Source organism: Calliphora vicina, chromosome 3, assembly GCF_958450345.1.
Source record: "Calliphora vicina chromosome 3, idCalVici1.1, whole genome shotgun sequence".
Classification (NCBI taxonomy): Eukaryota; Metazoa; Arthropoda; class Insecta; order Diptera; family Calliphoridae; genus Calliphora; species Calliphora vicina.
The window spans coordinates 13326830-13349713 of NC_088782.1; the positions used below are offsets into that span (position 1 = coordinate 13326830).

Here is a 22884-nt window from a genome sequence, read left to right on the forward strand (position 1 = left end):
TGTTTATTGTTATAATAATATTAATAATATAGAAGATTTATCCATTTTATACATTTCAAACTTGTTTTGTATATTTAATTAGATTTTAAAGTCTAAATATCACTAACGATCTTTTTTAAAAATCGTTTTATTTTACTTAAAACTTAAATTTAAAATTGTTTTTTTTTTGCATAATTTTTTTTTAAAAAACTTTTTTGCTTTCAGTTTGTCTTAAATTTGTTTAAACTTTTTTCTAAATATGTTGCACATATTTCCTTATGAAATCTAATTACTTTTTTAAAGATTTTTTCAAAACATTATTTTTATGTAAATCAAAAAAATCTTAAGCTCTTTCTTTTGTAATAAATTATGGAAATTTTAACAGTTATAAAGTGTATTTCAATCTATTCAAACTCTCTCCCTTGACAAGTTCTCTCATAACTTACGGACCTATTTAGGCATTTATTTTATAGTTTCAGAAATTTTGTTATTATTGGGTGTATGACTTAAAAATGCGTGATTGCTTACCAAAACTTATGGTGAATGTGTTCGGTTTCAACGATCGAGAGATAGTTTGTGTGCTTCAGAAGTGGTGATTTTGACACGGAAGACAAAGATCGCCCGATCGGCCAGACAAAAAACAGATTGAAGACCAAGTATGGTTTTTGTAAAACTCAACAAGAGTTTGCATAATCATTGGGAGCTACTCAAGCAGCAATTTCAAAACGTTTGCAAGCAGGATTCTGCCAAAAGCAAGAAAATTGGATATCATACGAATTGAAGACGAGAGACCTTGAAAGACGATTTTTCATGTCCGAATTTATGCTTGAATGCTATAAAAGAAATCATTTTGCACCGAATCATTACTTACGATGAAAAATGGAACCCGAAGCGTAAGAGATCGTATGTGAAGCCCGGCCAACCAGCCGAATCGACTACAAACCCAAATATCCATTGCGATAAGGTAATATTATGTATTTGGTGGGTCCTATATATTATTATCTGCTGATATCTGACCAGACCATCACAGGAAACCTGTGCCGAACGCAACTGCTTCGAAAAACGCCCAGACATGAAACCGTAATATTCCAACATGACAGAGCTCGGTCACATTTTGCAATACTTGTTAAAAAGTATTTCGAATGAAGTGGTTGGCATGTTTTGCCTCATCCGCTTTATAGTCCAGATCTTGCCCCCTCCAACTACTATTTGTTTCGATCGATGCAGAACGCTCTCTCTGGGATACACTTCACCTTAGAACAGAGTATCCGAAATTGGCTTGATCCGTTCTTGGCCTCAAAAGATAAGCAGTACTTTTGGCCCGGAATCCATACGTTGCCAGAACGATGGGAAAAGGTCGTAGCTTTGAATAAATTTCTATTGTATACAAATGTTTCAAAATATGAACTAAAAATTTAAAAAAAAATCCCGCATTTTTAAGTCATACATCCAATAAAAGTTAGACAAATCGGTCAATCAATGGCCGAAATATAGGCGAAAAACTACGATGGCCTTTTAAAATTTCTTAATTTTAGATTCTTTCTCCTTTGTCATGTCTCCACATGAAACTATTGAATTTATAAATCAGATATACTTTCGGTAATTTTTCCATTAAAATTTAGATAAATCGGGTTAATTAATGACGGAAATATAGGCGAAAAACCACGAAAATTTAATTTCTGATTATCTCTTCTTTGTCAAGCCCCATATATCAATTATACTTTCGGTAATTTTACTATTAAAAGTAAGATAAATAAATCGGCCAATTAATGGCGGAAATGTAGGCGAAAAACAACGATTTCCTTTTTAAACTTCTTGATACAAATTTCATTTCAGATTCTCTCTCCTTTGCCAAGTCCCCTTATAAATTAATAAATTATTTCTTGTATTTATATAACATATATATTTTAGTAATTTCTCTAATAAAATTTATATAAATCGGTCAATAAAGGCCGAAATATAGGCGAAAAACTACGATGGCCTTTTCAAACTTCTTAATTTTAGATTCTCTCTCCTATTTAGGGAATTATATGCTGAGATAAGAGTCCCAAGAGTTCTCCGTTAAAATATCCATAATTATTACTTTTTTTTTTTACTTATAAAACTAATTAAAATTTACTTTCATCTCATACATAATCTGACGGTACCGTTGTTGTACTGGTCTCAGTGATGGCTGCTAAACGTGGTATCCTTCGCTGTGAGGCCATACCCTCAGCATTGGGCACTAAATGGGGAGCAGTGGCCGCAACGCCAGCACCACCGCCACCATCCCAATTGGGTATAGGCTGATTCATAACGGTCAGGCCCACAATTTCATAAGCTCTTTCGTTAGAGCCGCTAGAACCGCTGGGCACAGCGGTAACCGATAAATCGGAATAATAAGCACTACTGGGGGCCGAAGAGACCACCATGGGTATATCTTGTTCCTGATGTTGGAAATTGTATTTCTGTTATAAAAAAAAATTAAAAATAAATATAAAGAAATTTCTTGAAATTTTGATTTTAACTTACATCTCCACACTGACTGTAACCGGTATTTTGATATGAGGGATTATTGGAGCGCACCGATTCACGATCCAATTCCGCATATAAAGCCTCGCTTACACCCACTGGACTATAAGCATCATCCATATGGGTATAATGATTTTCAGCCGGCGAAGAAGAGGGTGGACCAATTTGATCGGGACCTTCCGAAGAGCGTCGACTGCCGCCCAGCCAGGTCCAAACGCCCGAGTTGCTGGTAGGCCTTCGTATACTGTCGGCCGAATGTTTGGCTGACAAAGAATTGCGGCCATTTGTGGCAGCATTACGATTGTTACGGCACCACCAGGGCTGGGGTCGTCCTAAAAAGGTAAAACACAAAATATTTTTGTTATAAATAACTATTTTTTTTAATTCATTTCTATCTTTTGCTTGCTCAAACATTTCTCATAAATCTTTTGTTATTTGATCACCTGGCTTTTAATTCGATTTCGTTACTTTTGGGTTTCGTTTTTTGTTTTTTTTTTTTAATATTAACTTGGCCAATTGTATAAAGCGTAAATTAAGTATCTGTCAATTCGTTAAATGTAACAGTTTTGTTGTTCTTGTCCAATTGCAGCAGCAACCAACCTACAAAAAGGTGTAAAACCATAAATGTTGTCACCTTTGTTATTATTGCTGGTGTTGGTTACATTACATTTCCTTTATACTCTCAACTGGTACTACATAGCACCTCCATGTCTTGTCCATAACATGGCGTGTTGTTGGCTTGATTTTTTACTGCATGCTACAAGTTACAAGTATCTATGAGTAATTCCCATATGAATATTACAAATACGGAATTTGTACTACTTTATTTATAAATTGTAAATTGTTGTTGTTGTTTTCTTTAGTTATTTTACCATATTTGTTAACAAGTTACAAAGCAACAATATTTAACAAGATAAAGGGTAACAACAAGCTAAGAATCTAGTTATTATTTTTTTTTTTCAACTTTAAATTGAGTAAAAGAATTTCATAATATGTCATTATTCATTAACAAGATATGGGCTGGATAAAAATTGAAATTTTCCAGTCATTTTCAATACAAATTTCTGATACCCACAACACCATCAATAGAAGCCGTAAATTTTTATAAGCCGCTAATAATAAAACAAATTTTGCATGTATCTACAATTTCCTTAATAAACGTTTGTTAACTTTTATAATTGTTTTTGCATACAGGTGTTACTTTTAATACATTCGATTTCATGTCTACGCCCATAGATGACAACTGAGAGCGAAAATCTTAAGTTTGTTGTCAAAAAATCTAATTCATAAGAATGTATTGCCAGGTATTTAACCAGCAGTTTTGCAAGAAGTCAATGTATTCCTTATAGATAGTAATTTTCTCTTGGCTGATTTTAATATGGTCATGTCCGTAAGTATGTTGGATTCAACTTTCCGAAACCGACAAAATAACAAAAATATGTATATGTTTGATACATCAATATATCCAGGTGTAGCTCAGTTGCTAATTAAACCCGACCCACAAAAGGCTATAATGCCATAGAAACTAGGGCCGTGAATGGGTCCAAATGGTGAAAAATCATTTTGAACCCGAACATAGCTCTTTTACTTGTTTAAAATTGTTTGTTATTTCCTTATTTATACGATTTTCCCCTTTATGCCTTAATCGATTAACTAAACAACAGTCGATAAATTCCTTGTCATCTCACTTTCTATTTTTTTACCATCTCTAACCTTTAACTAAAACTGTCAATTAGTTCGCGTATTAAACTCAACGAATTTGCATTGTGAAAATTAGTTTAATTAAAAATATGTAAAGAAATAATAAGTTCTCCACCCTAAAAGTTATATGAAAATGAAGCTTAGAATGTCTGCTACAGGTTTAGAAAATTTCTAAAGAAATAATAAATCCCCCACCATAAAAATTATATCAAAAATGCAGAAAAAACCATCAAAATCATGGATGAAGAACAAATTAGGCTTTAAATCAATTATTCGTTATTTTATTAGAAATTAATGAATTTAATTTACGTCTTTTGATTTAGAAATTTATTATGGGTCCAAAGTGTTGGTCCCTCCATTTTAGGTTTTGAAAACTGTAAAGAGTATTCAAAATTTCTTTAATTTAAATCTGTTTTAATAATGTTCACAAACTAAACGTCTATTAAATACAATAATCTTTAACAAACAAAATACATTCGAAACAAATAAGTTAAAACCAATTAAGAGATAATACGAGCTGGTAAAGGCACTAAACTACATGGTTGGTGGTTTTTTATCTGCCATCAAATTGACATTAATTGACAATCCTAATGCCACTATAAACCAAAACAAATTCCTTTTCCTATTTTTTACATAATTCATTGATCACTTAATTTAAAATAAAAGTATTAAAACCAAAAAAACATACAAACTAAATCCCATTAATCTCTACTTAAAAATCACTCACTCATTCAGCAGAAACGAAAAAAAAGAAAAAAATAAAAGAAACGTTGCTACCGAATTTATTGCTAATCCTGCTGCCACTAACATGGCAGTGGAGCGAGCGGTGCAAGTCGCATTCGAATGAACCGTTTAATTTGATTAACGTCAAATTCGCCATCTACCAAACACTAAAAAACTACTTGAGAAAAAGAAAATAATCCACTAGATGTTTTAAGTCATTTGTTGCACCAGTATGTATGATGTAGTCTTCTTAAAAGCAAAAGGGTTTGGAATTGGAAAACTCAACTGCAGACTGTAAAGCAAAAATAAAACAAATTATGAACTGTTAAGTAATGCAAAAAACAATTGCAGCGTATAAGTAAACGACGAGTTTGAATGTTTTCATTAAGCAATTTCCCTCATCTTTATTTTAAAAAGGCTTATTATACCCTTCACTTTCGTGAGAAGGGTATATATAAGTTTGTCATTCCGTTTGTAATTTCTACATTTTTCATTTCCGACCCTATAAAGTATATATATTCTGGATCCTTATAGATAGCGGAGTCGATTAAGCCATGTCCGTCTGTCTGTCTGTCTGTCTGTCTGTCCGTCTGTCTGTCTGTCTGTCTGTTGAAATCAGTTTTCTGAAGACCCCAGATATCTTCGGGATCCAAATCTTCAATAATTCTGTCAGACATGCTTTCGAGAATTTTGCTATTTAAAATCAGCAAAATCGGTCCACAAATGGATGAGATATGAGGAAAAAACCAAGACAACCTCGATTTTTGACCTATTTTTGACCTATATCTGGATTACTAAGACATTAATATAGACAATATGGATATCTAATGATAGATATTTCAAAGACATTTGCAACGACGTATATAAGAGTTAGTAAGTTGGACCTACAATGGGTCAAAATCGGGAAAAAAATTTTAATCCGAATTTTTTTTTTCAAAAAAAAAAAATTAAAAAACCAAAAAAATTTTAAAATATAAAAAAAAAAATTTTAAAATTTAAAAAAAAAAAAAATTAAATTTAAAAAAAAAAAAATAAATTTAAAAAAAAAAAATTTAAAATAACAATCGAAAAATTTTTTTCCAAAAAATTAAAAAAACAACTAAAAAAAAATTAAATTTTGTTTACCTAAAAATATTTAAAATTTTGAAGTATAATTTGGTGAAGGGTATATAAGATTCGGCACAGCCGAATATAGCACTCTTACTTGTTTTTTGTTTGTATTTCTGTTTAGAAAGGGAGTTTTGGAGAATCCATACTCCAACAAAAGGCAGCAGCAGTTAAATAAAAATCATTTTCAAGCCGGCATTTTTTTTGGCTGCGATTTAAAAACTGAATGCAAAATAGAGGAGGAAAAACAAACCCAAAACTAAAATCAACTAAATCAAGCGACACATCATCTACTACAACAGGCAGGGAAATAAGGAGAAATAAAAAAACAACTCCCAACTACTATTAGGAGCGGCAACAACAGCATCATCATGGTTGTCGTCATCACGGCAACATACAAACAACAGGAGTGTAATAAACAAACGTGCAACTCAATCGTGGAAATTTGTTTGCTGCATACAAATGGTTGACGATATGAATGCGGTGGATGCTGGTGGTGGGTATGAATATATTCATGGAAAAATTAAACTACATTCATATAGTGTTGGGTGTTGTTTGGTTTTAAGGCGCTACGAGCAAGTTTAAGGTATAGTTTGTTTAGAAAACTAATATTTGGCAGAGATTTTTCTATAACAAAGGGTTTATATTCGACAAGGCATCGGACATTACCAGTACCAATTTTTTTAAAACATGGTATACAGGTTCTTTATGGCCACTCAAAATTTGAAGTTGCTCAAACATTTTAAATTAAATTATTGAACTTCAAATTCAATTTTATATAACTTTTATTAGACTATCCAATTTTTACAATATTGGTCCCATTGTAATGCTTATGTATCCTTGTTCAAGCGCGGATCCAGGGGGTGATGAAAGGAAATTCCCCCCCAAAACCGAAAAGGAAAAAAAATATGTAAAATAAATTTTACTGGATCAGTGCATGTGGGCTAAGGCAAACAATAATATGAGGAAAATATGTACATATAAAAAAATAAATCAAAATTTTCAGCAAAACCTCAATAATCAAGAAAAAATATTTTGAAAACTTCCGTGTAAATAAGAAATATATTTTTCATAATGATTTCTTGACAAACACTGTATTATCGTATTTAAATAACTTTATAACTTTAAATAACTGGTTAATTTATATTTATAAATCATTATTTTATTAATATCACATCAAATTTAATTTAATTCCCTATTATCCCCTAATTTGCTTATCAATTTCTCCACAATTTTCCGTTATTTCCTTATTTGAAACCTATTTGCCCTTTATCCCTTAATCGATTACGAACTGCATTGTGAAAATTAGTGCTAAAGTTTAATTAAAAATATCTTAAGACATATTAAATCCGCCACCCTGATTTATTGAATACAGTATTGTCGTCTGTAAATACCTCTATAGAAATTCAAACTTTAAATAACAGGTTAATTTTATGGGTATAAATCACTTTATTAATAATTGCATATCAAATTCCTTATTATCCCTTAATTTGTTTATTAATTTCTCCTTAATTTTCCGTTATTTCTTTATTTGAAATCTATTTCCCCTTTATCCCTTAATCGATTAACTAAACAACAACAATCGATCAATTCCTTGTCATCTCACTTTCTATTTTTTTACCATCTCTAACCTTTAACTAAAACTGTCAATTAGTCCGCGTATTAAACTGAAGGAATTTGCAGTGTGAAAATTAGTGCTGTAGTTTAATTAAAAATATCTTAAGAAATACTAAGTCCGCCTCCCTAAAAGTTATATGAAAATGAAGCTTAGAATGTCTGCTACAAGTTTATATAAAAATATATAAGGAAAATGTGTGAAAATAATACAAAAAAAGTGTGTGAAAATTTGGTAAAATAAAATGCAATTTCCTTTAATGTAAAGCTAGTTAAAGTAAAGAAGAAGATTAAGAAGCCGTTAGTTAGTGTGTTGTTGTTGTTGCGGGAGCAATAAAAATAAAATAAAAAGCAGAGTAAAGAGAGTGCAATTGTTTTTGCATGCATACATGTAATTATGTATGATGTTGTTGTTATTATTTATTTGTGATTTGTGTAAAATTGAATAAGTCAGAGTAAATTAATAAAGTAGCGACAGTACTACAACAATACAACATTTACAAAAACCACAAGCAATTTTGTTTTTGGTTTAAGGTCTGAGCTGTCAAAGTTGCCTGTTGTTGTTTTTGCTCTTGGGCTTGTTGTATTTTTCGCCACAACAACCACAAGTGAATTGACAGTTCAGACCAAAGTAAAAAAAATAGTCAGCTGTTCTACTGAGTCTACTTTATTAATTTACTTTGGAATAAGTGTTAGATGGATGAGAGGCGTGAGAACAAAAGGGGGAGTTTAAGCCAAGGTTTTTTAAGAGATAGCAGATTAAAGGTAAGTTTGTTTATGTTTACATATACATATTTCAAGTGTTATTAAAAAAACTTTTGCTGAAAATATAATTAAAAAGGTTAAATCTGGGTAATTATTCCTAGTGATTTAAAGGAAAATTGTTACAATTTTAATTGTAGTGTATTTTTAAAGTTGTTGTCTATCTTTATTACTTGCTTATTTATCCATATATATTTTTTTTTCATTTCGTTTTATTTCATTTGGCATTGTAAAACTATTTGATGATTGTGTCTCTGGGTATAACTAAAAATTGTGCAAAGTGCATGCAAAATGTTTACAACCGCATCCTCCATGGGCAATTTAATTAAATTGTTGCCGTTTGCTAATACGTTTTTAGTTTCTTGTTTTATTATTTTTTCTGTGTTATTTTTTTTCGGTTTCTATTCCTCCATTCATTGTTGCTGTTGCCGATGTTGTATTTATTTTGTAGTTGTTGCAGCAATTGCTTTAACAATGAAAAACATATCGTAAAATTGTTAAGCTATCATGGTTTGCTGTTGTTGTTGTTGTTGTTGATGTTGCTGTTTCTATGGTTTTTATTTTTGTTCATGGCAGGTTTTATATGTATGTAAGTACATTTCCTACTTTTTTTCCATGGAAGAGACAGACAGACAGACAGACGATTTGTTGGTGGTACAAAATGTAGACAATCAATTTTTTTCTCGATTTTCCAAAAAACCAAATAAATAAATGTTTCTAAAAAATCAAATGCAATTGGATTTGTCGAATGCAACTGATAATAGAGCAGTAATCCTTTTATAAAAGGAGGAAATTATATTATATTTTTTTGATTTAAAATAAAGCCGATTTCATAATTTGTTTGTTTTAGTTAAAAGAACAATTTTTTAAGTGATAACAAAATGATTTATTTTTCATGATTTAAAAAAATAACTAATGAAAGTATGAATTTAACATACATTCATAGTCTGAATATGAAAACGAAGAACATTCAATTCGGAATTAAAACATTCCTGAATACTGAAATTTATTTCGAAGTCCAGAGTGATCCAAATAAGTAAAAGTATAATTTTTAAAATAAAAAAAAATCAATTTAAACCTAAAAAGGCTTTAACACATAGTTCGGAAATGGGCCGTTTGGGTCTCCTCCGTTAGATATTTTTTGTGAGATGCTTTTATTATACCCTTCACCATGAGTGGCAAGGGTAGACATAAGTTTGTCATTCCGTTTGTAATTTCTACATTTTTCATTTGCGACCCCATAAAGTGTATGTATATATTCTGGATCGTTATAGATAGCGAAGTCGATATAGCCATGTCCGTCTGAGATATAAGGAAAAACCTCGGGACAACCTCGATTTTTGGCCTATTTTTGATCTATATGCGGATTACTAAGTCATTATAGACAATATGGATATCTAATGAAAGATATTTCAAAGTCAATTGCAATCATGTATGTATATAAGGCTATAGTAAGTTGGACGGACCTACAATGATTCAAATCGGGAAAAATATTTTTTAACCCGAATTTTTTTTTCATCAAAAATTTTTTTTTCATAAATTCTTTTTCCCAAAAATATTTTTTTTAAAAATTAAAAAAAAAAAAATTTGGAAATTTTTTTTTTAAAAAAATTAATATTTTTAAGTATAATTTGGTGAAAGGTATATAAGATACGGCACAGCCGAATATAGCTCTCTTACTTGTTTTTCAGGCCTTTAAGACTACAGAAACCGAAACTCTTGAAGAAATTCTAGGCAAATTAGGTTTCGGGAAGGAACTACTGTTATTTTAGCCCACGTAACATGACTTCCCATCAAATGATAGATTATGGAGCACAAATTTCGGAAAATAATAAAAAAAATCTTTTCATCGGGAATTTTTTAATACTTAAGCTAAAAATGAGTCAAGCTACAATGAGTCGATCAACATTAAGTCGTGTTGATTTAAGATTTAAATGGTACGACTATGTTAAATCACATCGCTTCATTCTGACATCAATGAGTTGGAAAAATGGCTGGACAAATTCACTCTAAGAAGATAAACCATATCAACATTTCCAAACATAACTTTGGTACCTTGGAATTCATCTGCACCTTTGTCTAACATGGGCCCACACATAGAATCCAAAGTTACAAAAATTAATTTAAAGACTGCTGACATCTTTGACATCGGCTCTAGCTCACCGCGGTCAGTCCTAGATTTTGGCTATAAAGTTCTCTTGTACAAGGCAGTTATGAGCTTTATGGAATGAAGCTTTGGGCAGCAGCCACTTCATTAAATATCGAAAAGCTACAAAGAGGGATAATAAAGGGTGTTGCTATCATTTGAAGGTCACAGACGCCTTAGAAAACGGGGAACCTTAGACCTAACCAGCTAATCTTACTCATGAACACCATTTAATGGACAATACGAAACCATAGTTCAAAATCAGCTGTGAATGAATCAAAAGATGGATTCTGAACTAATCAGATTTCAAAATCTTTCTGACTAAAACCTTTAAATCAACTAGTAATTGATTTTAAATTGGTCAAATTCTCTCAGTGGTAGTTGTGATGTGATATTTCAAAGAATGACTTCTAAGGTTATATTAAGTCTTTGATGAACACTTGAAAACTTGAATTTTTCTTCAACTACGAACAATCTGCGTTCACTCATATTATCTATTAATGTCACACAAATACAAAAATATCATATTTTTAACCCCCAAAAACTTTCCAATATCATATAAAAAATCTTCATCTTAAAAAAAAGCAAAAATTCGAACGCATGTACAACAACAAAACACCAGGAAAAACTTTCTATCTAAAGACAAAAAAAAAAAAAAACATTTTGTCATGTCATCTCACGCAAAAATTGTAAACTTCCTTGATTATCTAGAGGAGCAGACGATGTTTAACCTTTTTCGTTACTTGGCTGTGTTTAAAGTTTATGTTGTTGGAAGGTTTTTTTCTGTTGTACAGCTTCAACGCTTAGCAAAGATCAATTAGCACTTAATGATGTCCAAAAATAAAAAAAAAATAAACAATTTGCAGGAAAAGTAACAACAATAAAAACAAATATCGCTACAATAAAGCAAAAAAAAATTAAGCAATGAAACAAATCTTGTAAATGATCAAAAAGCTTTTGATGTAATTTCAAGACAGCAAAAACAAAACACCAAGAAATAAGAGATCTTTAAAGATTTTTTTTCAATGATGTTGCAACAAACAAATACAACAATGTAACAACAACTATTACCGCTACAAATCGTTAAATTGTCAAGGCAGTGTTACAAACTCACACACAAACACACTCACTCCCCAGATACTACTTACTTACTTATTTATTTTTTTAGTTTACAAAAAGGCAACCAACAAAAAGTAGACAAAAAAAAAATCAAACAAAAACGATTAAACATTTCCCCCAAAAACACACAAAATCCCCCGAAAAAAATGACTCGTACTTTAACAAGTCAAGAGATGTAGGCGAAAAAGTGGCGCCTCCAATATGTTTAATGAAATTCCCCACTCAGTTTCCTAAAAACAACAACCAAACATCCAAATAAACAAACAAACAAACAATCCATTATGCTACACCAGGAGACAAATGGCACATGAAAATCTGTTCTTTTTTTCGTTTCGTTTTTGCAACAACACTTTGTTAGGAAACTTTAACAGCACAACAACAAAAAAAAACTGAGAATAACAAAATGCAAAGATGCAAAAACAACAACAACAGCAACAGCACTGCTTTAAACAAATTACAACATTTTGATTTGGGGTCAAACATTAAGGTGCGTTTCAAAGGTCTTTTGCCAAGCCAATCCAACCAACAAGTATTTACTCTGATCTCAAGTGAAAATTAGCTAAAGTGTGACATTATTTTTATTTAGCTGGCAACGAATACAACAGTTAAACATAACCTATTGGAAAAAAGCGAAAATTAAGCGTGATTTTAAAGAAAATATATGTAATTTGTTGCAATTAGCATTTGGAGCTTTTGTTAAAACGAAAACAACGTAAATGAAATTTGGCAGTTTATCTAAGTTATCCGAGATCTTATATAAAACTTAACCTGAAACTAAATATATTATATAGGAAATATTCTTTATCGATGAAGGTTTTAAACAATTTTCAACTTTGAATTGGCTTCTTGTAGAAGAATAGGTCTTCTTTTTAGAAGAATAACAGAAACAATGTATTTTGAATTTTGTATTGTCACAGATTATTGTAATTTTTACTGCAGGACCTCCATTTATCGAATGATGAGTGATTTAAATATATGTTTTTGTGAGCAACTACTTTTTCAATACTCTATAGAAATATTAGCAGCTAGAAGTTGAATTATCCCACCTTCAAAATCAATGAAAGCGCTATTTCAATGCCATAATCAGAGAAGGCAAAAATCTGAGTTTATAGGAAAAAAATATCAGGAAAAAAGTAAAAAAATAGCAAAACTAAAATATATACAGGCAAATCCCGGTATAACGAACGTTATATTCACCCCTATCGCGAATCAATATTTCACATAAAATATGTTCCCTTTTCCCATTTTTCGTTCATAAACTTTGTTCACGTGAAACAATTCCCCATGTTGCGAAATTTTTAGATGGAATTTTGTAAACAATAAACAGCTGTTACGAACAAAATCAACTATTGTGAATGAAAAGTTCAGGGGAATATCACGATAGCAATTTTCCCTTCGAGGGAAATGGGTATTTCATGGGAACATACATTTCACATGTTTTTCACGATAGGGGTGATTGTAAGGTTCATTCGTTAAATCGAAAAATTCGTTATATCGAGATTTATTTTTTGAATAAGTTTGAGACTTGTGTGACATTAGGATGCTTGACTATCGTCCAAAATTGTTTCATATTTTGTAGTTTTTATTAATTGTTCTTCTGAAAGGTACATCTCTGTAATTTATTCTCACTTAGTTATAGAGCATTATAGTGTTAGCAACTAAGTTTTTTTTTTGCTTTGAAAATGTCGAATTTTTTACCCACAAAACGTCATATGCGTGAAGTTTTGCTTTACTTCTTAAATTTGAAAAAAGTGTCGCTAGCGCACACCGATTGCTCATCGAAGCTTATGGTGAATGTGTTTCATCGGTTTCAACGTGCGAGAGATGGTTTGTGCGGTTCAGAAGTGGTGAATTTGACAAGGAAAACAAAGATCGTTCAGGCCAGCCAAAAAAGTTTTAAGATCAAGAATTTTAGGCATTAGTCCATGAAGATTTTTATCAAACTCAACAAGAGTTTGCAAAATCATTAGGAGCTACTCAAGCAGCAATTTCAAAATAGTTACGAGCTGTAGGATTCATTCATATCCGAAATAATATTTGAAAGCTATAAAAGAAAATCACTTTTGCACCGAATCATTACATGCGATAAAAAAAATAGATCCATTACGATTACTTGAAGCGATAGAGATCGTATGTGAAACCCTGCAGACCAGCCGAATCTACACCAAATATTTATGGCGCTATGGTAATGCTCTGTATTTGGTGGCACCAAAATAGTTCTATTTATTATGAGCTGCTGAAATCTGACCAGACTATCTCATGGAACCTGTACCGAACGCAACTGATTCGTTTTAAGCGAGCATTGGTCAAAAAATGCCCAGAATATGCGGACAGACATGAAACAGTAATACATATTCCATCATGACAATGCTCGGCACATGTTGCAATACCTGTTAAAAAGTGTCTACAATGAAGTGGTTGGGAAGTTTTGCCTCACCGCTTTTTAGTCCAGAACGTGCCCCGCCCGACTAATATTTGTTTGGAACGATGCTTAACGCACTTTCTTGGATACGCTTCACTTTGAATGAGAGTATGCGATATTGGCTTGATTCGTTGTTGGCCTCAAAAGATGAACAGTTATTTTGGCCCGGAATCTATATGTTGCCAGAAAGATGGGAAAAGGTCATAGGATGGTGTAGGATTAACATCAACTTAGATAGCAGTCCATTTTGATAAGACCATACAACTCGAAGAGATAGTACGAGAATTATCGGGAAAATACCAAGTACAACTACAGAAGTACTAGATCCAACCAATGGCATTTGAGAAATCTATTAAGTCCCTCAATCATTTTCGTGAAGTGTATGTTATCCTAACTGGTTACAAAATGTGCGTTAAACTAACAGAGCCGATAAAAGCCTGTGTCCAAGATTATGCCAGAAATGAAAATAGTTACTATTATGACCCTGTCTATGCAGTTCCACTTACACTGAATAACCAGAATACAACAAGCAGTTAACGAGTTGAGTAACAGATGTGTTGCTTGACTGTCTATATGAAAAGAAGTATTTTTATACCCTTCACCATGAGTGGCAATGTTATATATAAGTTTGTCATTCCGTTTGTAATTTCTACACTTTTCATTTGCGACCCCACAAAGTATATATTTATAGATAGCGGAGTTGATATAACCATGTCCGTCTGATCGTATGTCCATATGTATGTTGAAATCAACTTTCCGTAGCCTTCAAATAACTTACATACATGATTCATACATCAATATATCCGCTATAGACCCGGTTGGGTGGCTATTTAAAACCGAGAAAATCGGCCAACAAATAGATGAGATATATGGAAAAAACAGGACAACCTCAATTTTTTACCTACTTTTTGTCTGTATCTGGATTAATAAGTCATTAATATAGACAATCACCCCTATCGCGAATCAATATTTCACATGAAATATGTTCCCTTTTCCCATTTTTCGTTCATAAACTTTGTTCACGTGAAAAAATTCCCCATGTTGTGAAATTTTTAGATGAAATTTTGTAAACAATAGACAGCTGTTACGAACAAAATCAACTATTGTGAATGAAAAGTTCAGGGGAATATCACGATAGCAATTTTCCCTTCGAGGGAAATGGATATTTCATGGGAACATAAATTTCACATGTTTTTCACGATAGGGGTGAATATGGAGTACAGTAAGTATCGCAAGTCGGACCTACAATGGGTCAAAATCGAATTTAAAATTAAAAAAAAAACAATTTTAAAAAAAAAATTTTGGCATACAAAATTTTGAAATGAAAATTTAAAAAAAAAAAATTTAAAAAAAAAAAATTCTAAATTTTGTTTTTCTAAAAATATTTAAAATTTTTATTTAAAAGTACCTATAATTTGGTAAAGGTACAGCCGAATTTATCTCTCTTACTTGTTAGTACTCAAAAAGTTCTTCATTTTGTAAGCAAACTTATGAGAACATTCTTTGTCGTTATGAATAATGGCTTCGAAGTTGGTTTTGGTTGTTAATTGCTTTTGGAAGTCTTTATATTGAACAATATTGAACGTTACAAGTTTCAGTGACACTTAATAACACTGTTGTAACTTATCCGATTTTTTTGTTGAATTTAGTTTGCCTAAAAAGATCCACACAGACAGGTGTTTAGGATTGGCTTCACGATCAAATCACCATAATCAAATTGTTAAGCGATCTTCACTTCACAGGATTTATAACGCAGAGTTGGTAAGATTTTCAAGCGGTCTAGAAAGCTTCCAAGTAAATCTAATGCCAATACATGCTTTAATTTCATGATAATTCACATGAAAAGCTGTATGTATCACAACTATCTAACTAATTTTGGGCATCTTGGTGTCATGCCTTCAAATGCTGCTTTGTAATTTTTTCATTTACGTCTGTAAATTGTAAAGGTACTTTTGGATATGTAAATGAAATCTTAGGACCATTTTTGTGTACAAGGGCATTTCGCTTGAAAAAGAAATTCTCAAAGAGTCCAGCCACACTGGAATTCCTTTTGAAACGAAATATTTTTAATTAAAGTAACACTGATACTTTGGAACTCCTTATTTAAACTCTGTTTCCGGACTCTTTACCCAACTTATAAACTTTATAACAGTGGCGATGTGAATCGAATTACAATTGAAATCCAAGTTGAAAGGAACAACATTTTTGGTGATGTAAATCGTTGTACCGAAAAGACTTCAGAATGAAACAGACTGTCATGCATTTGGTTGACAATGTGGGTACATACCCGGAATATTCTCTCACCGAGAATGGAATCTTAGGAACATTTTTGAGGACAAGGACATTTCGCTTGAAAAAGGTATTCTCAATGAATCCAGACCCATGGTAGGCGTTCATATTGTTCAAGTTACGATGATTTTCGTCAAACAACCCGAATGTGAACAAAAGAGCGTAATAGAGCGTAAAAATACACATAATTCATTCAGTTTCTTGATGTTGTTGTGGATATTTTATTTTTTACCCAAAAGAGCACAAAAATTAAATGCCTCTTTTTGCCTACCAATGATCCAGACGCACCTAGATACCTTACGAAACGAACTATTTTTACTTAAAGTAACACTGATATATTGGAACTCCTTGTATAAATTAAAATTTGTGCTACACTTTTCTTTTTTTTTTAATTTGTTATATGAAAACTTTTCGGTTTTGGATCCGCCTCTGCATTAATGATATAAGAAGCCCTATTACAATTTCATTTGTATCATCTTTAGAAAATATCTAAATGGAAAATTAAATTCATTTCTATAAATTCAAAAGGATGATGGTAGTAAAATCTTAATAAATTTTCAAACTTAATTCCTCTCATATCCTCAGTTACTTTATAGTGTAATTAACTAATTTAAAATAAACATTCGCTGAATGAAAGCAAACCTTCATTATGAACTTGTACTAATAGTATGAACTTGTATCTCAATTATAGACACTTACGGGTACTTATACTTGGTTACTGCACTCGTTATGAAGCAATTATTTTTGTTCCTGCAATTATTGTGGCCATAAATAAAAATTGTATATTTTTGCTTATTTTATTTTATTTTTTTTACAACTTTCACTTAATTAGGCTTAAGGCTTATTACTATTAATTCTATATGCAATATTATTTATGTTTTTTTTTTGTAGCTGTTTGTTGCAAGAGTATAAACAATATTTTCCTGCCAGTCATTGGCATAAAGTTAGTAAGTAGCAAGTAGTGTTTTGCACATCTCTTTTTCTATCTGTTGTTTTTTTATTTCCAGATTCATTTATTATTTTAGGTTTTAGTGTGTGAATGCCAGCCACCATCAAGTACGTCATGTGTAGTTAAAGTTTGAGCTTCATTTAACTTATGAATTGCAACATTTTGCTGCTGCTCTTGTTGTAGATTTATTCTCCCCTTTTTGAAAGTACATACATACTTGTATTTACTACATTTGTATGCAACCGTGGTGTGTTGATCTGTGTGTGAATTGTTGCCACATTGTACGAATCGTATACATACTTAGTTAGTGTAACTTGGTTTAGTAAGTCAAAAAGAGCATGGAGGATGGAGATGGATGAATGAATGCATGCTTGGATGCTGTATAACACATATGTATGTATGTAAATGTAGTTGCAGTCAGTGTAAAATGCTACATACTGCACTTGCCAACAAGTGTAAAATTAGTCAACATTTTTTTTGTTTTTTTTTATAAATTTTGTTTTGTCTCCTCTATACAGTTTTCAAACTAAGTGACTGTATAAATGAAAACAAAAAAAAATTAAAATAATTTCCTGTTAAAATTAAAATAAAAACTCTTTAGTTACAGATAGATAGACAGAAAGACAGACAAAGAACCAGCGACAGACAGATCAACCGACACATTTACTATATGTTTTGTCTGTACCTTGAGTTTGGTGAGACAACCCACATGTGTTTTGTTGTTGTCGGTTGCTATTGCCACTTTAACGTAAAATCAGCTTGTTAACAAAACTTAAAAAAAAAATTGCTGATATTTTTCTTATTTTAGTTTGTTTTGTCTATTTTTAAATGCAAATTGAAAATTTCATACTGAAAAACTGAATGTTTATCGCTTTTAAAGCATCAATTAATTTCAAATGCTCAAGCATTAAAGCCACAATATAAAATGCATTTGAATAAATAAGAAATAAACAAATTATAGTTGGTGGCATGTAAGGACCATACACAAGTGGTAGTACTACGTACCTGTCTCAAATATTTATAGAGTTTTTGCTTTGAAATTAAATCTGTTAACATATAGGAGACTGATAAGCAACTGTTTGCCAGGAAGCTTGGCATAATTTTGAATAAAGGTTGTACTGAAATTTCGTGATATTTGAAATTTTTACTCAATTAGTTGCTTAAGTCATTGTTATTACGCCAAATTCTCAATTCCTTATTGTATGAATACAACTTAAATATCATCATTTGAAAAACTTTATATTTAAATTTGTTTATAAGCTTATCCATGCATGAGAGATCCTCCGCTGAAATTATTTGAAGGCATGGTATTGTAATGATTGGAGTATGATCCTGATCGGTATTGCTTGGATTTACTCCTACTCCATCAATGAGCGTTAAAGCCTGTGTATGCAAAGGTGACCCTCCGCTGAAATTATTCGCAGACACTACAGTTTGGAATTTGATCCTTGTGATGAACAGATCTGATCGGTATTGATTGGCATATCATTAATATCATAATTGGAACAACTTTATGTATAAGCCTGTCCATGCAACAGAGACAATCAGCTGAAATTATTCGCAGCCTCGGTAATGTGATGATTATAATTTGGTTCAGATCTCTTCAATATTGCTTGGATTTACTCCTATTCCGTTAATGATTGTTGTATAGGTTATAATATAACTGAGAAAGTTCATGAACAATCTCAATACCAACATCAAAAAGAACATCATTCAATCTAATGAGAAGTCATTAGAGAATGGTCAAATATCTGGCTGTAAAGTTGGAGACTGCTCTGGATATTCCATGTAGAAAACATAATGAAAGTAGGGCATATGTGTGGAAGATAGAAAGATGTATTGGTATTAAGCAGTTTATTGTTTGACTACTATGCGGGATTTGTTCTAATATTTAGCTTTTATTTTGAAATATTTGTACAATATTTCAAAATAATTGGCCATTGTTAGCTATGACCTTGTTCCATCTTCCTGGCAACATATGGATTCCGAGACAAAAAGAACTGATCATCTTTTGAGGCCAAGAACGAATCAAGTCAATATCGGATACTCAGTTCTAAAATGAAGCATATCCCAGAGAGAGCATTCTGCATCAATGGAAATAATAGTATTCGGACGGGGCACGATCTGGACTATAATACGGGTGAGGCAAAACTTCCCAACCACTTCATCCGAAATGTTTTTAACAGGTATTGCAACATGTGGCCAAGCGTTGTCATGATGAAATATTATGGTTTCATGTCTGGTCGCTAACTCGGCCAATGCTCGCTTCAAATGAATCAGTTGCGTTTGGTACAGGTTCCCCGTGATGGTCTTGTCAGATTTCAGCCGCTCATAATAAATAGGGCTCTTTTGCTCCCACCAAATACAGAGCATTGCCTTAGCGCCATGGCAGGGCTTCACTTACGATCTCTTATGCTTCAGGTTATTGTAAGGAACCATTTTTCATCGCAAGTAATGATTCGGTGTAAAAATATTTTTATTTTATAGCGTTTAAGCAGCATTTCAAACATACAAAATCGTCTTTCAAGATCTCTCAGCTTCAATTCGTATGGTACCCAATTTCCTAGGTTTTGGATGAATCCTGGTGCTCGCAAACGTTTTGAAATTGCTGATGGAGTAGTTCCCATTGATTTAGCAATGGAATAATGCCTCTAATTCTTGGTCGATCTTTGTCTTCCGTGTCAAAATCACCACTTTTGAACCGCAGAAACCTTCTCTCGCACATTGAAACAGATGGAACACACTCACCATAATCTGTGGTGAGCAATCGGTGTGCTTCAGCAGTACTTTTTTTTTAAATTAAAGAAGTATAGCAAAACTTCCCGTATATGACGATTCGCGGGTACAAAATGATTTTTTTTTATAGCATTCAAACATTATTTCGGACATACAAAATCTTTTAATTCCTATGGTACCCAATTTCCCTGCTTTTGGATGAATCCCGCTTCTCGAAAACGTTTTGAAATTGCTGCTTGAGTAGCTCCCAATGATTTTTCAAGCTCTTGTTGGAGAAATGCCCTCAATTCTTGGTCTTCAAACTTTTTTGGCTACTAAAGAAGTAAAGCCAAACTTTCCGCATATACGATTTGTTGGTACAAAATTCGATATTTTCGAATCATAAAGAAAACGTTGCTGTTTACACTATAATGCTCAAGTAACTAGGTGAGAGTAAATGACAGATATGTACCCCTCAAAATTACATGGAATAAGAACACTGGGCAAAAAGACATATCGAGAATGGTCAAATATATCGGTAAAAATAGGACAAAAGTAGGACATATAGTGTGGAAGATAAATGATCAAATATTATATGTGTGGTGCAATATTGAATCCAATATTTATTTAGAAGACCGACTATTTTCCGGCCAATAATCTACTACTGATCTACTCTTAAAGATGACAAATGGCCTTGAACATGAACCTTCTTCAGCAACTAGCTATGGGGAATAGAGTCTCCTTGAAACCGTTATTCTACGAATGCTTCCAGACCCTTATTGTGGTATAAAATAACCGATGGTAGCATCTGTGATCAGAGATGATGAACTACTGGTCCTTTAGAGTAGTTCTTGCAACCCTTTAAGTAGTTAAAATTGTAAACCCTTTTCAAATGTTTAGATATTGAATTTTGTATCCAGAGACATATAGGATTTTAACCTGGCTATTTGCGCTTCATGTATATAAATAAGGAAGTGGAAGAAGGTGAATGTAAACATGTCTCGGAAATAATAAAAAAGTAGTTACAGTATCGAGCAAACATCTAGATTAGAATATTAATAATAACAGTGAAAAGGTATCCTTAAAAATCCTAAAAGGGAACATGAGGCAAGTTTCGTAGTTTTTGTCAACCTATGTCACAGTATGGTGCTGGGCTATCTCGATCTTAGTCAAGATTCTGACAAATATTTTCACCAGCCCAAATATATCACGTCTTCAATGCCAAGATCGTGCCAATCACCGAAGGTGTTAGATGGTTGTAACCTGACGTCCTGTTAGTACTTCTATATGTAGAAAGCTATCAGAGAGTTGGTGGAAAAGATATTGAGGCGATACTAAGGAGACACATAACTTATCAACAAAGATTATTTGGATTTCAAACTTTCAGGATTTATACGTCGCCTTCACAGAGTTGACAGTCTTTGCGATTTAGGTAATTTAGAAGCGGAGACCACATTGTCACGGAGATGGTCCTTACATAATACAAGATAACAAGTTTCATTAAGAGTCAAATAACTTCTCAATAAAGACTTGACCATTATTTGGATTTCAGCAAATTAATTCTTCCAGATTATTGTTAATAACAATAAACGGAAGATCAAATGATCATAACTTTAATGCCAAGATCCGGTACGATTCTACGACATTTGGGCCTTCCGTTCGGAACGATATAAGTCCGAGCTGTTATAACAACCAAGTAGTGAATGGATATTGATATATACGTGGAATAGTTCTGATGTTGTCGAATGTTTTTGCCTTGATGAACAAACGTTGTAAAGTTGACAGTCATTGATACTCGGGTTATTCGGGTTGGAAGATCATATTGTCATACAGAAGATTCTTACATAATACAAGAGAACTAAACTCTTCCTTTACCCTGTGTAGGGTATTTTAACGAAAATAAATATAAAACAATTTAGCTCTTAAAAATTATTTATTCTTCACATTAAAGCTGGTATTGTTTTAATATTAATGTGCCATATCTCGCAGCTTGAACCTACCACTCTATGTCACCTTAAAACTCACTAGACTTTTGTTTTTTTTTTTGTTTTTTTACCTCACAGTTTAAATTCAACTTCAAGCTCCTGGTGCTTGCTAGCTTGCTTTCCAAGTATCTAGTATAGATTTATTACAAAACAAAGTATGATGTGTACATATAAAAAATAACTCCAGCCAAGTATTTAACAACTAACATTTTGACGCTTTACAATCTCTTGGGTTTTTTTTAGTATTATTTTCGATTTCGTTTTCCTTTTTTTTTCTGTGTTACGTTAGGATTTCCAAACAAATTTTGTCTGTAACTGATAAATGTTTTATGGTGGTTATTGGATAAATTATATATTTTTTGGCTGTAGGCAAAACACTACTTAACAATTTGCATAATACATTGTTCAAGGAAAAATATTTTACGCATTACATTCATTTGTATATTCATTTTGCTGCACATGCACCATGGTTTGGTCATATTTAATAAGAATCTCGAATCTAGTATTAAAAGCAAAAAAAAAATACGAGAAAAAACAAAACAGTAACCAACATAAATTTGTGAATTGGCATGTGTTTTCTATGGTTTCTCCCCACCACTAAAGAAACCAAAAAAAAAAAAAAAATAGAAAAAAACAGAGTCCAAGTCAGTGGTCATGTTCAAATAGGTGACAACATTTATGATTGTGTATCAGTTGTGTTGTGCGAAGACAGGAGCGTAGAAAGAAAATTCAATAATTTCAACTGTTATTTGTATTTTTATTTAAAAACCAGTAAGAGAGCTATAATTGGCTGAGCCGAATCTTATGTACCCTTCACCAAATTATACTTTAAAATACAAATTTGAAATATTTTTTTTTTCAA

At 32.0% G+C, this 22884-nt stretch overlaps 1 protein-coding gene across 1 annotated transcript in view; it reads right to left on the bottom strand.

Annotated features, from left to right (window-relative positions):
• Positions 1-2064: 2064 nt before the first annotated feature.
• Positions 2065-22884, bottom strand: part of LOC135954458 (uncharacterized) — a 115215-nt gene continuing 94395 nt past the window's right edge. Inside the window, exons 4-5 of the mRNA XM_065504634.1 lie at positions 2491-2822; positions 2065-2426 (exon numbers count right to left, since the gene is read on the bottom strand). Coding sequence (XP_065360706.1) covers positions 2106-2426; positions 2491-2822 — 653 coding nt within the window. The 3' untranslated portion in view covers positions 2065-2105. The remainder of the gene's footprint in view (positions 2427-2490; positions 2823-22884) is intronic.